The sequence below is a fragment of the Jaculus jaculus genome, chromosome 1, assembly GCF_020740685.1.
Source record: "Jaculus jaculus isolate mJacJac1 chromosome 1, mJacJac1.mat.Y.cur, whole genome shotgun sequence".
Lineage (NCBI taxonomy): Eukaryota > Metazoa > Chordata > Mammalia > Rodentia > Dipodidae > Jaculus > Jaculus jaculus.
This window is the reverse complement of record NC_059102.1, coordinates 330988216-331007701: the sequence shown is the minus strand read 5'-3', so window position 1 is coordinate 331007701 and position 19486 is coordinate 330988216. Positions and strand designations below refer to the sequence as shown.

Below are 19486 nucleotides of genomic sequence, written 5' to 3'. Positions count from 1 at the left end.
CTTGGGCACCACATTGGCTTTGGGCAGTCAACTTCTGCCCAACATGGGCATTTGCTTTTCCAGTGATTCTTCTGCTTGTAGGGTGTACAGGATTCCCCACCTCTTTGGTCCTAGGTCTTAAAGAAGAGAAAAATGTCTGGACCACTTTTCATTTCAGGGAACACTGGTTTTCTCTAGAAAACTGTAAGTTCTATTTACTTTTAACTTACTTTCTAAAACCATGAAAATATCTAACCATATATTGGATACTTTCTAAGCTATCAGGTGGTTCACATTTTAATAATTTTTTTCACATTAAATCCTCTAGCTCATTTCTGGGCTGATTAAAAAAAAAAAAAAAAACAGGGGAGAAAAAGACATGATTTCCCGTGCTTCAGTTGAAGGTCCACTGCAGAGCAGTTTTTGGTTTCATGAAGTCTGTTTTCACTTTTGCTTAGTTTATCATTTTTAAAATATTTATATATTTATTTGAGAAAGAAACAGAGGGAGAGAGAGAGAGAATGGGCATGTCAGGGGCTCTAGCCACTGCAAATGAACTCCAGATATATGCGCCACTTTGTGCCTCTGGCTTATGTGGGTATCAAACCTGGGTCCTTAGGTTTTGCAGGCAAGAGCCTTAATTGCTAAGCCATCTCTCCATCTCCAACTTATCATTTTTAATCTTCGTTCAATGTTCCTACCTTAGTTCCTTTTAGATGACTATAACAGAAAACCTGAGACTGAGTCATTTATAAATAAAATGATTTTATTTGGATCATGGTGATGTAGGCTGGTTTCCTGAGAAACGTCTGAAGAAATGGCTGTCAAAGAAATGTTGGCTCTCAAAGAAGTCGTGGATCTCATAGGCCAGACAAAATTGGTTGGAGAAATGTGAGAGGAGGGTGGGCTGTTTTAGGTACTAAGACCCTCCTCAAGTCAGAAGTTTGTATCATATCAACTAAAGAAGCTAATTATTGGCCAGGCGTGGTGTGGCACGTCAGTAATCCCAGACTGGGGAGGCTGAGGCAAGAGGGTTGACATGAGCATCAGATCAGCCTGGGCCTATAGTGTGAGTGCCAGGCCAGCCAGGGCTACATAGCAAGGTTCTTTCTCTCTCCCTTTCTTTCTTTCTTTCTTTCTTTCTTTCTTTCTTTCTTTCTTTCTTTCTTTCTTTCTTTCTTTCTTTCTTTCTTTCTTTCTTTCTAATTAGTTTTCTATTCTGCAAGTACAGGCAGTTTGGTACCATTAGGCTCATCCGTGACCTACCCCCTCCCCATTGGCCCCTCCTTGCTGAGGTATATGGGTCGTGCATTGTGGGGTTAGCCCACAGTTATTGGTACGATAAATGTCTCTGTGTATCATGGCAAGGCACTTTCTTAAAAGAAAAAGGAAAGCTAGCAATTGGTTCTTTGTGGGTTCATCACAATGGTTCCAGGGTTTCTCTTCATTCTGTTTTGTTTTGTTTTCTGATCTTTGAGGTAGAAACTTATATCCCTCAGCTTGGCCTCAAAGTCCCTATGCAGCTGAGGATGGCCTTGAACTTCAATCCCTTCCATCCTCCTCTCAAGTGCCAGGATTATGGATGTGCATCAGTATACTTAATTTATTGATGTTGACACATCCAAAGTGATACATGATGGCCATTGCTATTCTTACTTTTCACCCTTTACTAAAGTGAGGACAAGTTAGGACCACAGTCAGCTTTCGACAGGAAGCAGATGACCTTCTAGGGAAGTGCAGTTTTGATGGGGACGAAACCAAGAATGGCCAGAGAGGTCTGGACAGACCATGTTCCCATGGGTGTGTTTTGGGTCTCCTGAGTGAGGTGTAGTGAAGGGCCACACTGGTGACTCTGGAATCCATAGTAAAATGACTTTCTGCACACTGACAAGGGCATTCTTGTGGAACACACACTTTCATACAATACATACACATACACACATACAGTATACATGTACATCCAAACTACAGGTACACGCACACACACAAAGACCCATGTTGAAGTAGCTAATGGCACTTCCTACCCCAAATGACTGAGCTCCTACTCAGAGATCTGTAAGTACTGAGTACACCTCCCAAACAAAAGCCCTCAGGGCCCTTCCACAAAGCTCTCGGTGTAATCACCAGAAAGTGCACCCTTAAGATTTAAATTAATACAAGTTCCATTACTTTACATAAGAAATTGGATCAAATGATCATATACAAAGACTAATCCAAGCTCAGATTACTGTTGTGACTTAGTCACCAGGTCATAGCTCTAAAGACAAAGAGAATCTGGGCACCAGGAATGCAGAGAGAATGCCAGTTGGTCCAAGGGTCTTCTGAAAAATTCTTAAGTAACACTCTTAAAGTAATGGGTAGACGCTCCAGGATTGTCAAACAATGACTGGGTCACCATTTAATGTGGAAAGGAAAGTAGAAAAGGTGAATTTTGTTGCTGATGACGGTGAGGGGAAGCTTTGCTGAACAGAACGGAGTGCTGAGCTCACACAAGAGAGCGTTGGGAAGCACCCAGCCCAGGAACTGAGGACCTTCCCAGGTGTAAATGTCGGTTCATTAGGGTTCTGGATGTAGTTATGGGGCGGAGAGGGTCCTTTCCTCACTGGGAATCTCTTAGAAGTGAGGGGCTATCACTTAGCTTTAAATGCTTGCTGACAATGAGTTATTATTGATTGAGCCAGTGCATTTTCAATTGGTTCTGGTTACCATGACAATTGAACAATCCAACTTTTTCTGAGAATGTGGGAACTTTTTAGTATTCTCCGAGTTAATGCCTACCATTTGCTTTCATTAGAATGTAGTACAAGGATGCTCCAGGTCATCCTGGGCAGCATTTATAATACCCTGTCTTTAAAATAAAAACAGAACCAGAGCTAAGTGGCATCTGACGTGGCACAAAATTAATAAGCTGTAGTTTGTGGAGTTTTGTAAAGAGCAAGGTACTGGTAGATATTCCACTATGACCTGAGAGCTACCGGCTTCAACCACCAGGAGGAAAGCATTAGCCAAATAAACCTAATAAATCACCCATATAATGATGACTGTTGGGCTGGAGAGACAGCTTGGTGGGTAAAGAGCTTGTCACCCTAACCCGAGGGCCCGAGTTCAGATCCCGAGTTCTCATGTAAATTCCAGGTGTGGCCGTGCCTGCCTATAACTCCAGCCCTGAGAAGGTGGGGACAAGAGGGTCCCCAGGGCTTGCTGGTTATCAAGTCCAGCCAAATCAGTGAGCTCTAGACTCAGTGAGAGATCCTTTGTCAAAGAAAAGGTAGAGTATACCCCCAAAAGACACCTTACATCAACCTCCGGCCTTCATATGTATGTGCACATATGTACATGTGCGTCTGCACCCCTCGTGTCCACACACATGCAAACACACATACCACATGCACATCACATGCACACAAAGCAGTAATAGCTGTTATTGGCCTCAAGCCTACTATATGTTAGATACTGATCCAGGGAATAAATGTGTATTGTCTCATTGAATCTAAAAATTGTCCCTTGAGGGAGGTATTATTTTATATGCAGAGGGAGACTAAATAACTTGAAGCACAGCTTAGGTAACCTGTGCAGGTATTGGAGGTAGCAAGTCCAGGTGCTCTGACTTTGTTTTTCAGCCCAACATTCCAATACATACAAAAGCCACCTGCTGTCTTGTGTTTCTGAAGATGACACCCAAGGTTGTCCTCTGGTCTTCACAGGCACACACACACACACACACACACACACACACACACACACACACTCAGACATGCCTGCATGCACACACACACGTGTGTGTACACACAATGTATTAGGTAAACTTTTTCTTATTTTCCTCAGAGAATTTCCCAACCTTAGTCCTACTGACATTTAGGACTGGAGAATTCTTTTTTTTTTTTTTTTTTTTTTTTAAATTTATTTATTTATTTATTTGAGAGCGACAAACACAGAGAGAAAGACAGATAGAGGGAGAGAGAGAGAATGGGCGCGCCAGGGCTTCCAGCCTCTGCAAACGAATTCCAGATGCGTGCGCCCCCTTGTGCATCTGGCTAACGTGGGACCTGGGGAACCGAGCCTCGAACCGGGGTCCTTAGGCTTCACAGGCAAGCGCTTAACCGCTAAGCCATCTCTCCAGCCCTAGGACTGGAGAATTCTTCACTGTGGGGCCATCCTGTGCATTGTGCGATCTCTAACAGCACCCCTGACTTCTCCATATCAGATTCCAACAGGCACGTCCCTCTGCTGCCATAGCCAGGCATGTCTAAAGACATTCATTGTCAGATGTCCCCTGTGGGACAAAAATTGCTTCCCCAACTGTATACAATGAAAGTTCTGAACTAAGTGTTTATTAAAAACACGTTGTAGGCTGGGTGTAGTGGCACATGTCTTTAAGCCCAGCACTCGGGAGGTCGAAGTAGGAGGGTCACCATGAGTTCGAGGCCACCCTGAGACTAGACTACATAGTGAATTCCAGGTCAGCCTGAGCTAGAGTGATACCCTATCGGAAGATTATGCTACAAGACACATGGCCTGCCCCACAAAGCAGCAGGGGAAAAAAACCCACTGCTGAGAACTGAGACCATCAGTGGTTCCCCACTGATTCTAGCAACTCAGGCTGGACTGGGAGGGCAGTGTGAATGTGGACAGCTATGGACACTACCCTATAAGAACACATATGTGGTATTTATTTGGTTGGGTATTTGTATAGGCAATTCCCAAATTATAAGAATTACTGTGGACACCCAAAATTGGAGCATGTAGTTTGATTCATAGTTGTTTGTCACATAAGGCAGAATATTTGAAATCCTTCTTCTGGATAATTTAAGGCACATTTCCCTCAGAGATGTGGAAGTTGTGGTGGGAGGCCACTCAGGTGGGAAAAGTGACATGAAGGACAGTATCAAGGAGCAGAGGGCAGGGAGAGAGCCGGTGCTCATAGGCCAGACCAGGAGGCCTTCAGCAGGTCACAGGGACACTTGCACCCCACACAGGAGTCCAGGCTCCATGGGATTGTGCGGAGGAGCAGGAGGTGAGAGACACTGAAGAAAGACTGGCAGAGAGAGGGCTGTTTTGGGGTGACCAGTGAGAGGGTATAGGAGAGGACCCGAGCTGCTGAACAAGGTGGGCAATGGCAGTGGGGTGGGCAGCAGAAGGCCCACTGGAGGCCTGGATGGTGCGGGTTCCTGGGACAGTTAAGCTAAGCTCTGTCTTCACACAGGGCCCAAGTTCTGCTTTGGAAACAAGTGTGCCTCTCACCCACTCTGACTGTTCTTTCCTCTGGGATGGCAACGGTAGATTGCAGGCAGAACCAGCGTCTGATCAGGGTCAGGCACTGGCTGGTGGGATTTAAACTGGCAGAACTGAGTGAAATGGATGTGTCTAGATGTGTCGGGGTAGTTGGAGTGTGTGTACCTGTGGGGCGAGGGGCATCAGGAGTAAAATGCCCGCATTTGGTTAGAGTAGGTGACATTAAAAATCCTAAAGGAGGGTTGGAGAGATGGCTTAATGGTTAAGGCACTTGCTTGCAAAGCCTAAGGACCCAGGTTCAATTCTCCAGGTCCCATGTAAGCCAGTTGCATATGATGGCGCATGTGTCTGGAGTTTTTCTGCAGTGGCTAGAGGCACTGGTGTGCCCATTCTTTCTCTTTCTCTCTCACCCTTTCTCTGTCTCCAATAAATAAATAAAACTAAACTAAAAAAAAACAAAAACCTAGAGGCGTGCCGTGCCGTGCCATCAGGCCACCATGCCACTGCCTCCCCCTGCTGAGTCCTCCAGAGCAAGCTCGGTCCCTGAGGAACAGCACTTTGGCCTGTCTTCTCTCTTCAGCTTAGAGCTTCTTACAGTATACTGTGCTGGGGACTGGGAAGGGTTGGGGGAGCCCCATGCCTCATGGGACAAGGTGGTCTTGGGAGCTGGGGCCTCTAACCTGCCAGACCTGGCTTTCTCTGTCCTCCTCCTCTTGCCTCTCCCATCTCTCCCTCCCTGTGTTCCCTTCCCCTCTTCCTCTCTTCCTCTCTCTCCTCCTCATTTCCCCCTTTCCTCTTCTCTCCCCCTCCCTTTTCTCATGCTTTCCCCTCCTTTCTCTCTCTCCCCCTAAATGACAGTTAAGAAAGAGATGTGCGGGCTGGAGAGATGGCTTAGCGGTTAGGCGCTTGCCTGTGAAGCCTAAGGACCCGGGTTCGAGGCTCGGTTCCCCAGGTCCCACGTTAGCCAGATGCACAAGGGGGCGCACGCGTCTGGAGTTCGTTTGCAGAGGCTGGAAGCCCTGGCGCGCCCATTCTCTCTCTCTCCCTCTATCTGTCTTTCTCTCTCTGTCTGTCGCTCTCAAATAAATAAATAAAAAATTAAAAAAGAAAAAAAAAAAGAAAGAGATGTGCTTGTGCATATACGGGTAAGAGACCAATAGCTTTTTTTGTCCCTCCCCCTAGAATTCAACACCTGTCTTTCATTCACTTATTCTGGGTCAGAAATGGATTTATCTTCTCATCCCGAAAATCCGAGACCGGTGGGATTTAAAAAGTTTCCTTCTTCCCATCCCTAACATGAGGCAAAAGTGAGTCGTCAATTGTACTGGAGTTGGGGAAGTGGGGCCGTGGTGGTGAAGCCTTTCCTAGGGCTCGGGTGACATGACCAGCAAGTCACCTTCTCTGATGCCCATCCCAGGTTGCCACCAGGCCTCTCAGAAATTAGATGAGATATACTACAAAATGTTTTTTATTTCAAAGTGCAAAACAGTGGCCATTGTAGTAGTAGTAGTAATAATAATAATAATAACAACAACAACACAATAACAATAGTAAAAAAAGCACATCCCCTCTTCCCTAGCTCACAGGCAGGAACTGGACTTTTCACAAGGTGCTGCACAGCAGCAGGACTCGACCCCAAACCCCTTGGGTGGATCTGTGCGGCGGGTCGGTTCGAAGGCGGTGTCTTTGGCACGAGTGGGACGTCTCTCCTGGGCCCGGTCCCTTCTCCCTGTGCCGGCCTCCGCGGGTCCTAGGAGGCGTGCTGCCGGTGGGACAGGGCCCGGCCGCTGCCCAGGGCCTCCCGCGGCTTGTCTTTCTCCCGCAGGGCCCCAGCGCGCCGCGCCTGCCGCTCGCGAGCGTCCCGCAGCTCGGCCACGGCGGCCTCCTCGTCCCGCAGGCGGCGGGCGGCCGCGAACGGGCTGCACACGGCCTCCACCAGGCCCAGCACGGCGCCCAGGAGCGCCAGCACGCTGCCCAGCACGTACAGCCTCACCAGCTTCCCGCGCGGCTTCGGAGCCAGCACCTCCTTGGCCAGAGGGATCAGCTGCTGGACGGTCTCCATGTGGGCGCTGGGCGGTCGGGGCTGCAGAGCAGGGAGAGCGGGGCTTGAGCCTGGGACTAGCCGGCCGGGAGGGGCCCAGGCTTCCCAGGGGACAGCAGCAGGGGAGGGGGCCTGGGCTTCGAAGGGGACAGCAGCAGGGGAGGGGGCCTGGGCTTCGAAGGGAAGAGGACCTTGGGCCAGGTATCTGCAGCGAAGGGGGCACTGAGGTGGGGGGCAGCAGCGGGGGAGGGGCTCTCGCTTTCCCGGCAGGTCTCTCTGGGACGGCGCTGGCTGCTCACCTTAGGGAGCAGTCCGAGTCGGAGCAGCGGAGCTAGTGGCCACAGCTGTCCTTCAGTGTGGCCGGACTGGGCGTCCTCCGGGCAGCCGCGGCTCTTCGGAGAGAGGCTCCCGCAGCTGCAGGACTCCACGGCCCGCGCCGCCGCTTATATCTTTTGTCCGGGACCCGCCTCCTGGCTCCCTGGCCAGGGTCAGCACGGCGCCGGCCAGGGAAGGGAGGGGGAGGAAGAAGCGGGGCGAGCAGGAGGAAGAGGGGGAGGGGAGGGACGCGGGGACCAGCGGGGTGGCCACGAGCCGCGCACGCCTGACCCTGGACAGCGCCACTGAGGCGGGGCGCAGAGCCCAACTCAGCCAGGCCACAAGGGGAGGATCTAGCAGCCACGGAGGGGTGGTGTCTGTAAGCTCCCAGCTTCTCTAGTCTGAGAAGGACCCCCAGCGATAGAATTTGGGGTTCATTTCATTTTCATTGTCCCCTTTCCACTTGTCAGGTGCATGGGAGAGAAGGCGAGGCCCTGGGATGGACACGTCTTCAAGCAGTGGATGAAGGCAGGCTGTCCTCATGTTGTTGCTCTCATGCCTGCGAGGGTTTATTAAAACATGCATGCATTGTTGTTACTCAATAGAAAACTAGTCATTGAGGGTCCCATTTCATGCAGATGAGAGAGAGAGAGAGAATAGACGAGGGAGAGGGAAGGGGAGGAGTAGAGGTAGGGGAGGGAGAGAGAGAGAGAGAGAGAGAGAGAGAGAGAGAGAGAGAGAGAGAGAGAAGTTATTTGTGTTTGCAAGGTATCTCTATAGGTGCTTCTGGGTATAGGAACTGACATTAAATCCAAACTGTCAAGCTAGGCCTGGTGATACAGGCCTGGAATCCCAGCTACTGAGGCAGGAGGACAGCTTGAGTAGATTAATGAGACCCTGTGTTAAAAATAAAAATAGAAAGCCGGGCGTGGTGGCGCATGCCTTTAATCCCAGCACTCCGGAGACAGAGGTAGGAGGATCACAGTTAGTTCGAGGCCACCCTAAGACTACATAGTAAACTCCAGGTCAGCCTGAGCTAGAGTGAGACCCTACCTCAAAAGAACAAAACAAAAATAGATAAATAAAGTAAAATAAAAATAAAAATAGAAGCTGGGCGTGATGGCGCATGCCTTTAATCCCCGCACTCAGGAGGCAGAAGTAGGAGGATCACCATGAGTTCGAAGCTACCCTGAGACTACATAGGAAATTTCAGGGCAGCCTGGGCCAGAAATATATAAGGAGGTCTGGGGATATAGTTCAGTTATGGAGTGCTTGCCCAGCACATGGAGACTGTATGTATGTATATAAAATGTAAATTATTCTCACTTCCACTTAAGTCGGGTTGCAGACTGAGGAAGCAAGCCTGGAAGGGGCCGCTGGTGAAAAGTTGTCTACCCATCTAGGAAGGCTGTGTGGATTTCGTGCTCTCTCAGTCCCCCGCGGCTGTCCCTCTGAGAGGATGGCTTCCCTGTGTCTGCAGCGGGAGGCTGTGGGCGAGAAAGCCAGGGTCCTGCAAACACTAGGAGTCAGGGTTTGAATAGATAAGCCCCAACCTCGTGGGGGGGCTGTAATTTATCTTTGGCTATTGATATGCTCTAATTAGCAAAGTGGGGGGAAGGAGAGAGTGGTAGGCCAAAGGGTTTACAGAGGGGGAGGGGGAGGAGGGGGAACAAACTGGCCAGAAAGTCGCAAAGGTCACTGATGCAATCTTGCAACGGCCTGTGCAGTAAGCATTGGCCGAGCTGTGGCCAGTGTGAGGGTGCGGTGCCTTTCTTGGGGGTCCCAGGTCGTTGCCCAGACCCTGCAGTCTAAAAGGACAACAGAATCAACTGTCCCTTTGGGCAAGGGCTTTGCAAAGGGTGGGGGTTAGTCAAGGCTTCCTAAATTGATTTTTAAGAGGGTGCATTTCAGTTGTACATAAGCAGACAAGGTAATTGGGGGCCACATGAGGGTTTTCTGGAAGGACTATGTCTTGACTTACTATTCTTTTAACCTTGTCAGACAGGAAAATTCTGTAACAAGAGTCCAAGCCAAGTTTAATTCAGTCTTGGCATTTTCTTTGTGTCTTCCTGATAATTTTGGAGCACTGGCACAAGTGACTCTGGAGCTTTCCCAATACCCATGAGTGAGCCAGACACCATGGCTCTTGGGAGAGAACATGGTGTGTGCCTTGATCTGAGGGTCCTCATTTGCTTTCCCCTCAGAAGATGAGTCAGTTCAGCCTGGGATCCACAATTCCGAAATGGGTTAGGCAGTAAGCATTTCCTGTGTTTCTGTAACTCAAGAAAACCTGTAACCTTCCTCCTCCTTGGCCTGGCCAGCAGACTGTGATGCCCCTGGAGTTCCCCTTTCCTGAGCACGTCACCAGCTCAGTAGAGCATCCCCCATCCTCCTCTGTGACAATCCGACCTTAACCCCTAGCCCCACAAGCTTGTTGGCATTGGATTGTGATCACTAGTGGACTTGGTGGTGCCAGTTGGGGTGGTAGCTGGGGCCAAGAGGGATGGGTGTTGTAGCAAAGGAGTCGGGAGTCCACTCATGTCCAGGGACTTTTCAGCATAGCTCTGTCTGTCTGGTGGAGAAAGGGCTCAGTTCCTGGAGTTGGAGGTGAGGATGTTAAGTAAGGCTTGGGAACAAGACGGGTACTTTGGGCTGACCCCACTTTTAGAGTACAGGGCTGTATTATACGAGGGTCAGATGCAGGTTATAGTAATGAAAGTCAGACCAAACCATATATTTGGATGCAGGGTACTGAGGACTTTTCATGTTAAAGCTGGAACAGTCCTGAGTAGGATGGATAATCAGTCACTGTACCTGAGCTGGTATGTTTCCTGTGGCTGATACACACTACTATGACTTGGGTGATGTATAAAGATAAAAGGGTTATTTTGGCTCATGGTTATGGAGGTAAGAGGTCAAGGGGCCTCATCTAGTGGTAGCCTTTTTTTTCTGACAAATTCATGATATTATACTGCATCACATCACAAGAGGTAGGGTGTGTGTGCATGCATGTGCGTGTGTGTGTGTGTGGTGGTGTATGTGTTCTGGCTTCTCTTCCTCTGTTTATAAACCTTATCTAAAACTAGTCAGTTCCCAAAGGCTCCATCATTAAACACAGTATCCCTTAATCCCTCTAATAGAGGTTACATTGCAACACCCAAAGCCTTGGAGGGAAGTCAAGCCATATTCCAACCACAGCACTTCCCTCAAGTCTCTTCCCATATTTAATTATTGCCCTTTCTAGGAATGTTGGAAGGAGCAGCTTAAAACGTATTTATTTCCAAATCCCTTTCCTCTACACATTAAAACCCATAGAATCTGAAGAGAGAAAAATCACACATGGGCAACATGTAGTCTAAGGGTAAGTGTTCCCACAATTGTGCCCTGGTTGTTGAAGAGGCAGGGATGGTGTCTCTTGGTTTGCAATGTAGGACTGTTAAATTGTTGCTACTATTTTGCCAGCCACTTGCTACCTATACAAAGTCACTATGTACCCTAGGATTCTAAAAGCTGGAGGGAAGGGGTGATCACTGGAGGTACAATGGAATTATTTGTATATATTACACCACACTTTTTAGGCTAGGTGTGGTGGCACACACCTTTTTGGGGGAGGGGGTTGAGGTAGGGTCTTGCTTTAGCCCAGGCTGACCTGAAATTCATTATGTAGTCTCAGGGTGGCCTCGAACTCACAGCCATCCTCCTACCTCCGCCTCCCGAGTGCTGCACTTAAAGGTGTGTGCCAAGCCGGGCATGGTGGTGCACACCTGTAATCCCAGCACTCGAGAGGCGGAGGTAGGAAGATGGCTGTGAGTTCGAGGCCACCCTGAGACTACATAATGAATTTCAGGTCAGCCTGGGCCAGAGTGACACCCTACCTCACTCTCCCAAAAATACTGTTTAGTCCTTGAGTTAGTTTTGTTCCATATCAGTTAGCTTTAGAGTAAAAATTCTTCTCACTCAAACTTAAGACGTGTCTTGCAGTGTCTAACCTTCATCCTCTCAGAGTGCAGACATTATTGTGTGGTCACACATGGCATACTTGAACCAAGCCTCCTCACGTTTTTTGTACTCTTTCAAACCAAGTTCCCTCCTCAATATGGTTGTTCCTAGCACCGTCACCTCCATCTGGTTCATTCCCCAGGCTTGAAGTACTGCATCTGTTTCCTGAAGCGGCCCTTCCATACTGCCCCATCTCACCACCTGTGATGGTTCATCTTGAGAGTAAGTGCAACAGGGTCTAGAATCACCCAGGAGACAAATCCCTGGGCATGTCTGTGAGAGAGTTTCCAGATTCACTTCACTGAGGTGGGAAGGCCAGCTTAACTGTGGGTGACAGCATTCCAGGGGCTGAGGACCTGGACTGTATAAAGAGGAGAAAGCGAGCTGAGCAGCAGCATTCATCTCTCTCTGCTTCCTGACTGTGGACTGGACGTGACCAGCTGCTTCATGCTCCTGCCTCCATGCATTTCCCTGCAGTAACCTCGAACTGTGAGCAAAAGAAACCCTTCCCTCTTTTAAGTTGTTTTGATCAAGTATTTCATCACAGCAATGAGGAAAGTAATTAACACACTCTCCCACTCAGGACCTGCCTTATCTGCTTTCTTTGACTTACTTTCCTCTGAGCTGCCTGTGCTGGGTTAACCGAGTCGGGGGTGGGGGGGAGCTGCGCGCTGTCTTGCATGCCCCTTGGAGGGCACTTTTCATGAGGGCTCCAGCTTTGTTCTGCTCTTCCCTGTGTCCCTGCGTTAGCACACAGTAGGTCCTCAACAGGTCACTTTGGGCTTAATGAGTAGTCTTCTTGGTGAAGTATGACACTTGGAAGAGTATGTCCATGTTCATTAAGTTCACACAGCCAGACTGGTAGTGGTTGCTCAGAAAAGCTTTGGGGTTGGGGAAGGGCAGTTTTTGCTGTTAGTCTTCTCTATTCCACCTCATCTACAACTTCCAAATGAATTTTGCTAAACTGTCATTTTTGTTGTTAATTGCCTGATTAAGCATGAGGTGGCGCCCCCGGCCCCGGGTCTGCAGGCTGAGTCTGTGTGACATGACGTGCGTGGATCTGGCACCTCTGGGTGTGCTCTCTGCTTGTGTGACTTCAACTCCCGCGGGCCCTCCCGTCCCTAGAAGCAGCCCAGGCCCCTGCAAAACCCAGCAACTCTCCGTGCTCACTTTGCTGTCATGGCACCTTCTCCCTGAACTGCTCAAGTCTTTCTAGTCCTTCTTGGAGACCAAGTTCAAATTCAGGAGCTCCAAGAAGCCACCATGGCCCGTGCCAGCACACCTTGACCCTCCTTTCTGTGAATCGCAGCTGCCTCCCAGGTTCCTGCTGCGCAGGCTGGCGCTGGGCCACCTTTGATGTACACAGCAGGAGCATTGTTTCTGTGGACACATCCCATCTCTGTGGAAGACCAAATTTCTGTATTTTTCATGGTGCTAACATGTAACAGGGATCCAGCAAATTAGTTACATTGACCTAAAAGCAGTGCTGGGATAGAGATTGCAAAATGAACAGTTAGGACTCTTTTGGGAGGTTATTTTTGGTGCAGTGGCCCGTCCTTGGATCAGAGCCTTGGGGTTGAAATTGCCCAAGACCTGACAAGTTGGCCTAATTCCCTCAACTCTAGCCTTCTCACCTTTCACTCTCGCTCCTTCCTAGTGTCTGGCATGGCTGTAACTGGCTCACTCTGGGGCCCCCGCCAACCCACCCCGGAACAGTTCTCTGGAGAGGTTCATGGGCGTTGAGCTCTTGTTCCTTATGGTTTTATTCAAGCCTGGCCCCAGCTGCTGAAGCAGGCAGGCTGCACCAACCTCTCATGGGCAAAGGTTACAGCCCCCTGCTGCCAGCAAACCACTTACGAATGGCAGCAGTGCATCTGAATGAGCAGGAGCAGCCTCCCTCCCGCTGCTCCCATGATAGTTGGATGTATGAGCGTAGGACCCTGGAGTTGAGCAGACTTGGGTTCATTCAAGTCCTGGCTCCTGTACTCAATAGGGTTTGACCTTAGGCTTCTCTGCCTCTATCTCCTCATCTTTAAGGTGAGAAGGATGATGACCTCTATTATGCAGGGTGTGCGATGGGGTGCTGTAAAGGCCTCATGGAGCATGTTCTGAGGCCATCAACAATAAATGCCAGTGGCTACATTCAGTTATCTTGGCTTCCTGCTACTTTGTGATTCATTGATCCCTTATTCCAGCCCAGCACACTCTCACATCCTGGGTGACCTTTCAGGAAGGTCCAGAAACATTTGTTGCAGCCATCAATGTATCCAACACTGTGTGAAACATAGTTACAAGCAGCAGCATTCAAACTACTCCTGCCCCCAAGAAGCTCACAGTTGGGCTGGGATGTAGCTCAGTGGGTAGAGAGCTCATCTAGAAAGTCCAAACAGGTTTGAGTCCCAGCATCTTGTAAACTGGGCATGGTGGTGCATTCCTGTAATCCCAGCACTAAAGAGGTGGAGGCAGGAGGCTCAGACGTTCCGAGCCATCTTCAGTTACATAGTGAGTTTGAAGCCAGCCTGGGCTATATGAGACCTTGTCTCAGAAAAGGAAAAAGGAGCAAGCAGCTCCTTATCTAGAGAACGCAGGCATGTGAGCAAGCGCAGCAGTGGACAAGTGCAGCAGTGACAGTCCATCAGAGAGGCAGCGGCAGAGAGAGAGAAGAGCGACTCAGTGTGGGGGCGCTGGCCGAGCAGGCCTCAGATCAGGTGATTCCTGAGCAGCTTGAGCTGTGAAAGTTCGGACAGGGTCCACCAGGTCACTCTGGGAGGGGCTGGCACTTGGAGCTGGGGGAATGCCTTGAACAAGAGGAGGCTCAAGATGGAAAGGGAGGTGCACAGAAATGCCTTGCATAGTCCAAGAGCATTCAGGCAAGACGGGTGTGACAGTGTAAAGGGTGGGTTTTTGAAATGTTGGGACATGGCTGGGAGTGGTGAGCAGGAGCCAGATAACAAACAAGCTATGTGACTGGTCACCTGCTTGTGTCCTGCACAGGGTCTGTTAGCTACTCCTTTCTTCTGGAAACATACTCTCCTTGGCTCCTATGGCACCATCACCCCCTGGGTTTCCTCCCAGCCTCCACCTCACCTTTTGTCTCTGTCCAACTTACCAGCACCAGTCTTTCCTGGACTCCTTCGGAGCCTTTCCTCTGATTCTTTGCAGGTAGTTGGGCTGGTCCCAGGGATGCCAGTTGCTCCATGTCAGCTAGCTCTAAAGAGAAGGGTTCTTCTTGCTCAGACACACAACCTGAGTGCTGGATCTGTGCAGACCCTGCCCATTCTACATCTTTTTTTTTTTTAATTTTTTTTTTAAATTTTATTTATTTATTTATTTGAGAGCGACAGACACAGAGAGAAAGACAGATAGAGGGAGAGAGAGAGAATGGGTGCGCCAGGGCTTCCAGCCTCTGCAAACAAACTCCAGACGCGTGCGCCCCCTTGTGCATCTGGCTAACGTGGGACCTGGGGAACCGAGCCTCGAACCGGGGTCCTTAGGCTTCACAGGCAAGCGCTTAACCGCTAAGCCATCTCTCCAGCCCCATTCTACATCTTGATTTGACTGTTTTGTGCCTACTAAACCGACCATGCTCAAAGCCCAGTTCATGATTTCTATTCCAGGAATTTCTGTCATCACGTTCACTCTTAGTCTGAGACTATCTACCTGGCAGCTCAGGTCTGTGGCCTGGGTCAGTCCTCTACGCTTGCCTGTCACCTCTCGTGCAACAATCACCAAGACCTGCCATTCTGCTTCACAGACATCTGCTGGTTGCCTGTGCTCTCTCTCCACTCCTCTGTCCTGCATCTGTGCCTTCACTATCTCCTGGACTTCAGCTTGTTCTCACATCTGGTTTTGCCATAAGAACCATATCACGCCATCCCACTTCTGCCCACTGTAACATTTAAAAAGTAAAATGCAAACCCATCATGTTTCTAGTTCCTACTCACTGCTTCAGGGAATCTGCCCACTGGCTTTAAGATCTTGCCCCAGATTCTTAACGTGCTGCATAGGGCCCATGGCTCTGTCCAAGGCTCCCTCTGCAGCTTTGTGAAGTATCTCTCAGCCCTTACCTCAGTGCCAGCCGCACTGACCTGCGCCTTTTCAACCTTAGCCTCTCTTCATGTTGCTCCCCTATTTGAAAATCTTTCCCCATCTCCCCTCTTTTGGCAACTCTTTCTCATCTTTTGGGTCTCTGTCCTCTCACCTCCTCAGGGAGACCTTCCCTCCTCTATCTACACAAGGCAGCCAAGCTCCCTTAATTCCCCCCAGTTGCCTCATTTTCCTGTCTTACCATTGCTGTCCATCTCCCTTGTGGGGCTCCAAGGCTCATGAGAGCAGGAGCCCTCTGCTACCCAGGGCAGTGTTCTGAGGTCTCACAACGGGGCGTTTGCCATCCTATAGACGGTGGGAGTCAGTGATGAATTTCACACAGTGGCGCAGTACAAGATTGACATTTTAAGTAGCTCATTGTGTCACAGTGGAGGCTGGTTAAGGGGGGAGGCTAGGGGCAGGAGCAGGTGGTGGTAACAGTGACTCAGGAAGAAGGCCATAGAGGCTGAGGAACAGGAGAGGCCATGGGGTGGAGGGGAGATCGGAGAGAGAAACTGCAGGAAAGACAGGTTGGCTTGTGCCATGGAAGAGGGAGGAGACTGGGGAAGACGCCAGGTTTTAGGAGGAGACCACATCTGGGGAGGAAAAGAATGGGCTTTGATTGGTATCTTTGGAGTTTGTGTTTCATGAAGCTAGGATGGGATCAGACCATGGTGTGATTCATGAACCAGGAGCCTGAAGTAAGGTAGGGTCTGGAGTTGAAAATTTGGGAGATTTCAGTGAGCTGGGAGTGGCCGAGACTTGGGGAATGGAGAAACCAACTTCCAGGCCACCACGTTGAAGCGAAACTGTTGGTCTGCCTTCTGGGAAGTGGAGATTAGCGAGATAGCAGTCTCCCTTCCTGCACTGGCCACTTTCATCAGTTAACATGATGTGAAGTCTCTCTGCTTCAGTTCTTTCACAGATGAACCGGAAACAGCCCAGTGGCAACCAACCAATTATTTTTTGATTGTTCCGTCTTCCCGCTGCTATCTTCAAGGAAAGTGACCTTGAGGTGACCCCTCTGCTTTTGTCCTTTGTTTCAGTTTCTCTCTCTGTAAAACCAGCCTCTTCTTCCCAGCCTATCAGAGCACTCTATCTCATGGAGTCAAGTGTTGCTAGGTCCTAGAGTTTTTTTTTTTTTTTAAGCAAGCCAATCAGTGTCTTTTAACTAAGCTGTAATTCTCTCCTTCGGCATACAATCCCACAGTGGCTCCTCCTCAGCTGTTAGTACTGGGCCACATACCTGTCCTTGACATGGGGAAGGATTCCTGTTACGCAGTTAGACCACGGAGCCCCAAAGATTCCCGCTGAAACCAGCAGTAGCAGCGACACTGGGGGACTTTCTATAAATGGCAGAGTATTTATAAACACAAGTGAGGCTCTGGATTCTGTCTCCACCCTTACAAACACAGAGAACCAACTAAGCCCGAAACCAACCTATGGCGTCACGTCATGGTCTAGCTGTTTCCAGAAACTTTTGCTCTCCTTCGTGACTGAAAGTGACCTCGTCATCCTCCATGCTCAGCCACATGTTCCCACCAGACTTCTGTCCTTGCACTTCTGCCCACACTAATGGACTTCACTGCTGTTCAGAGCTCAGCAAACAGGGCCATTTATTCCACTCGGGGAAGCTCTCCTCTTATCTCAGCCCCCCTTTCCTGTGTTTTGTTTTATTGCAGTAGTTTCTGTTTTTCAGCTCCCTTCCTCTGTCAGTCATTGGTTATCAAAATTGGACACATGTTAGATTCACATGGGGTTAGAATGTCTTTTCATTAACTCGTATTTTTGTAGTTGATTTTTTAATTTAGTGTGCAGAATAACAGGCTTCACTATGACATTTCAATACCTATATTTTAATAGAATTTCCTCATAATACAAGGTAAAAAAAAAAAAGAGAAAGTGAGCTGAGCATCAGCCTTTCTGCCCCCCCCCCCAATCTCTCCTTTCTCTCTCTCTGCTTCCTGACCTGCCAGTTGAGAACTAATTCCTCTTGCCAGGCCTTCCTGGGCATGATAGACATGGGCCAAAATAAGCCTCTTCTCCCTGAATTACCTGGTCAGGTCTGGGTACAACAACGAGAACAGTAACTGACACAGGTTGTTACCTACCTATAAGAGGCTGTTTTCACAGGTTGAGAAGGGAGAAGTTTTCTAAAAGGGGAGAATTGCTGTCAAAGAAGAAGATCTCTCCTGCTCCAGTACCCCAGGGCTGGGAGCCAGGTGGGAGCCGATGAGGGTGGTGGGTTCCAGGGGCCGCAATTAACTGCCCATATTAACTTTGAGGATGCGGTTTGTCTATGTCACCTCCACATTTTCAATAAAGTTTCGATGGAGCAGCTGTGTCTTATTTCCTGGAGAATGGAGGAAGGGCACTGGCTTAGCTTTGGGGCTGGAGAGACTGAGGCCAGTGTGAAGAAGCAGTTGTAAGGCCGCTGGAAGGGCATGGGGCAGCAATAGCTGGTCTGAGTTTGGACGTGAGCATCGAGCCTTGGAATTCTCAGAACTGGGTACAGCTAAATCAATAGAGTGCTTGCCTAGCCCCTGAGGTCCTGAGTTTGGCCCCCAGCACTGCATAAACAGGAGGTGATCCCAGCACCGAGGAACTGAGGCAGGAGGGTCAGATGTTCAGATGTTGGCTGTGTAGTGAGTTTGGGGCCTGGGCTACATGAGACTCCATCTCAAAAACAACTTGGAACCATTGTTACTGGAATAGTAGAGGAGAGTGACTTCTGAAAGACTTGGGGAAACTGGTTGCAAAATAAATGAGCTATTTGTTAAGCATGTGTACAATGTCTGGGTCCCATGGATGGCATTCCTGTGGCTGACTTGTTCACTGTTGTGTCTAGGTGCTTGGCATTGAGAAGGGACTCAGTAAATATTTGTGGAGTGGTCCCAGATGTTGTTGTGTTTCTGGTTTAAAAGTCAGAAGGGTCTGACAACATGGGATGAACTGGAAGGGAAAAGTACAAGCTCTGGGGATACCAGAAGCTGGGAGGAGAGGCATCAGAGGGTGCACTGATTAGCTAGGAGGATGTAGATTCCACCCCCCACCCAGCTACAGGCCCTAGAACAGCAGCAGGACTACGGGCCCACATAGAGACCTGCCCACCAAAAGCAGTATATTGAAGACACAGAGGGACTGTGGAGGTCGAAGAGATAGGAGACACTGCTGAGCCTCCTCAAGTGGACATAGAGAAATCAGAACCCCAGATCCCATTGTCTGTACCCTGTAATTATCTAAGTTTTCACTGCCTGGGGTTAGGAGAGCCTGTCACTCTTAGGGACCATGTTACAATTGGCACTCCAGGGACAGGCAATGGCAGAAGACTTGCTGTTCATGGTTCCTGATCCTTTAGGGGTAAGACAGAGTACTTAAAACATGCATAGCCAACTGAGACCTTCTTTCTAACACCACACTTCTCCCTTGAAGACTCACACCTTTCATCACCTCTCAGAGTCCTGAATGCAGACCTCTAAGGCTCCACTGCCTAGCTCTAGAAGGATTTTAGCACCATATGTCATGGCGGCATCTCTCTGGGTCCTGGTCTTACTTTCTGAAACCCTGGTGACGTCAGCTGGAACAGGAAAACTAGCATTCAATTCAAGGCTACATAGGGCAAGAACTCAGCTGATGAGTGGATGGCTCATCTTGAATTCCTCAGAGTCCAATTCTTGCAGGGAACATTTCATTTTTAATAGCACAGGGTGTCCCAAGAGGGACATATGGAGTAATACTGCATTATATGCTTTTAGCACTATTTTAATTTCAGTTTCCCTTGTCCAATAATCTATCCTAGTTAATCAGCATGTGTTTGTTAAGTGCTTACTAACT

The 19486-nt window shown here is 49.1% G+C and overlaps 1 protein-coding gene across 1 annotated transcript; it reads right to left on the bottom strand.

The window, feature by feature from the left end:
- Nucleotides 1-6663: 6663 nt before the first annotated feature.
- On the bottom strand, nucleotides 6664-7848 carry G0s2 (G0/G1 switch 2). Its single transcript, XM_004653227.2, has 2 exons — nucleotides 7552-7848; nucleotides 6664-7294 (listed from the first exon to the last, which is right to left on the bottom strand). Exon 2 carries the CDS (start codon nucleotides 7271-7273, stop codon nucleotides 6962-6964), a length of 312 nt encoding a protein of 103 aa, XP_004653284.2. The 5' UTR covers nucleotides 7274-7294; nucleotides 7552-7848; the 3' UTR covers nucleotides 6664-6961.
- Nucleotides 7849-19486: the final 11638 nt, after the last annotated feature.

What these genes read in the sequence shown, in the direction of transcription:
- G0s2 (XM_004653227.2), bottom strand. Translation starts at nt 7,273, where the DNA reads ATGGAGACCGTCCAGCAGCTGATCCCTCTGGCCAAGGAGGTGCTGGCT.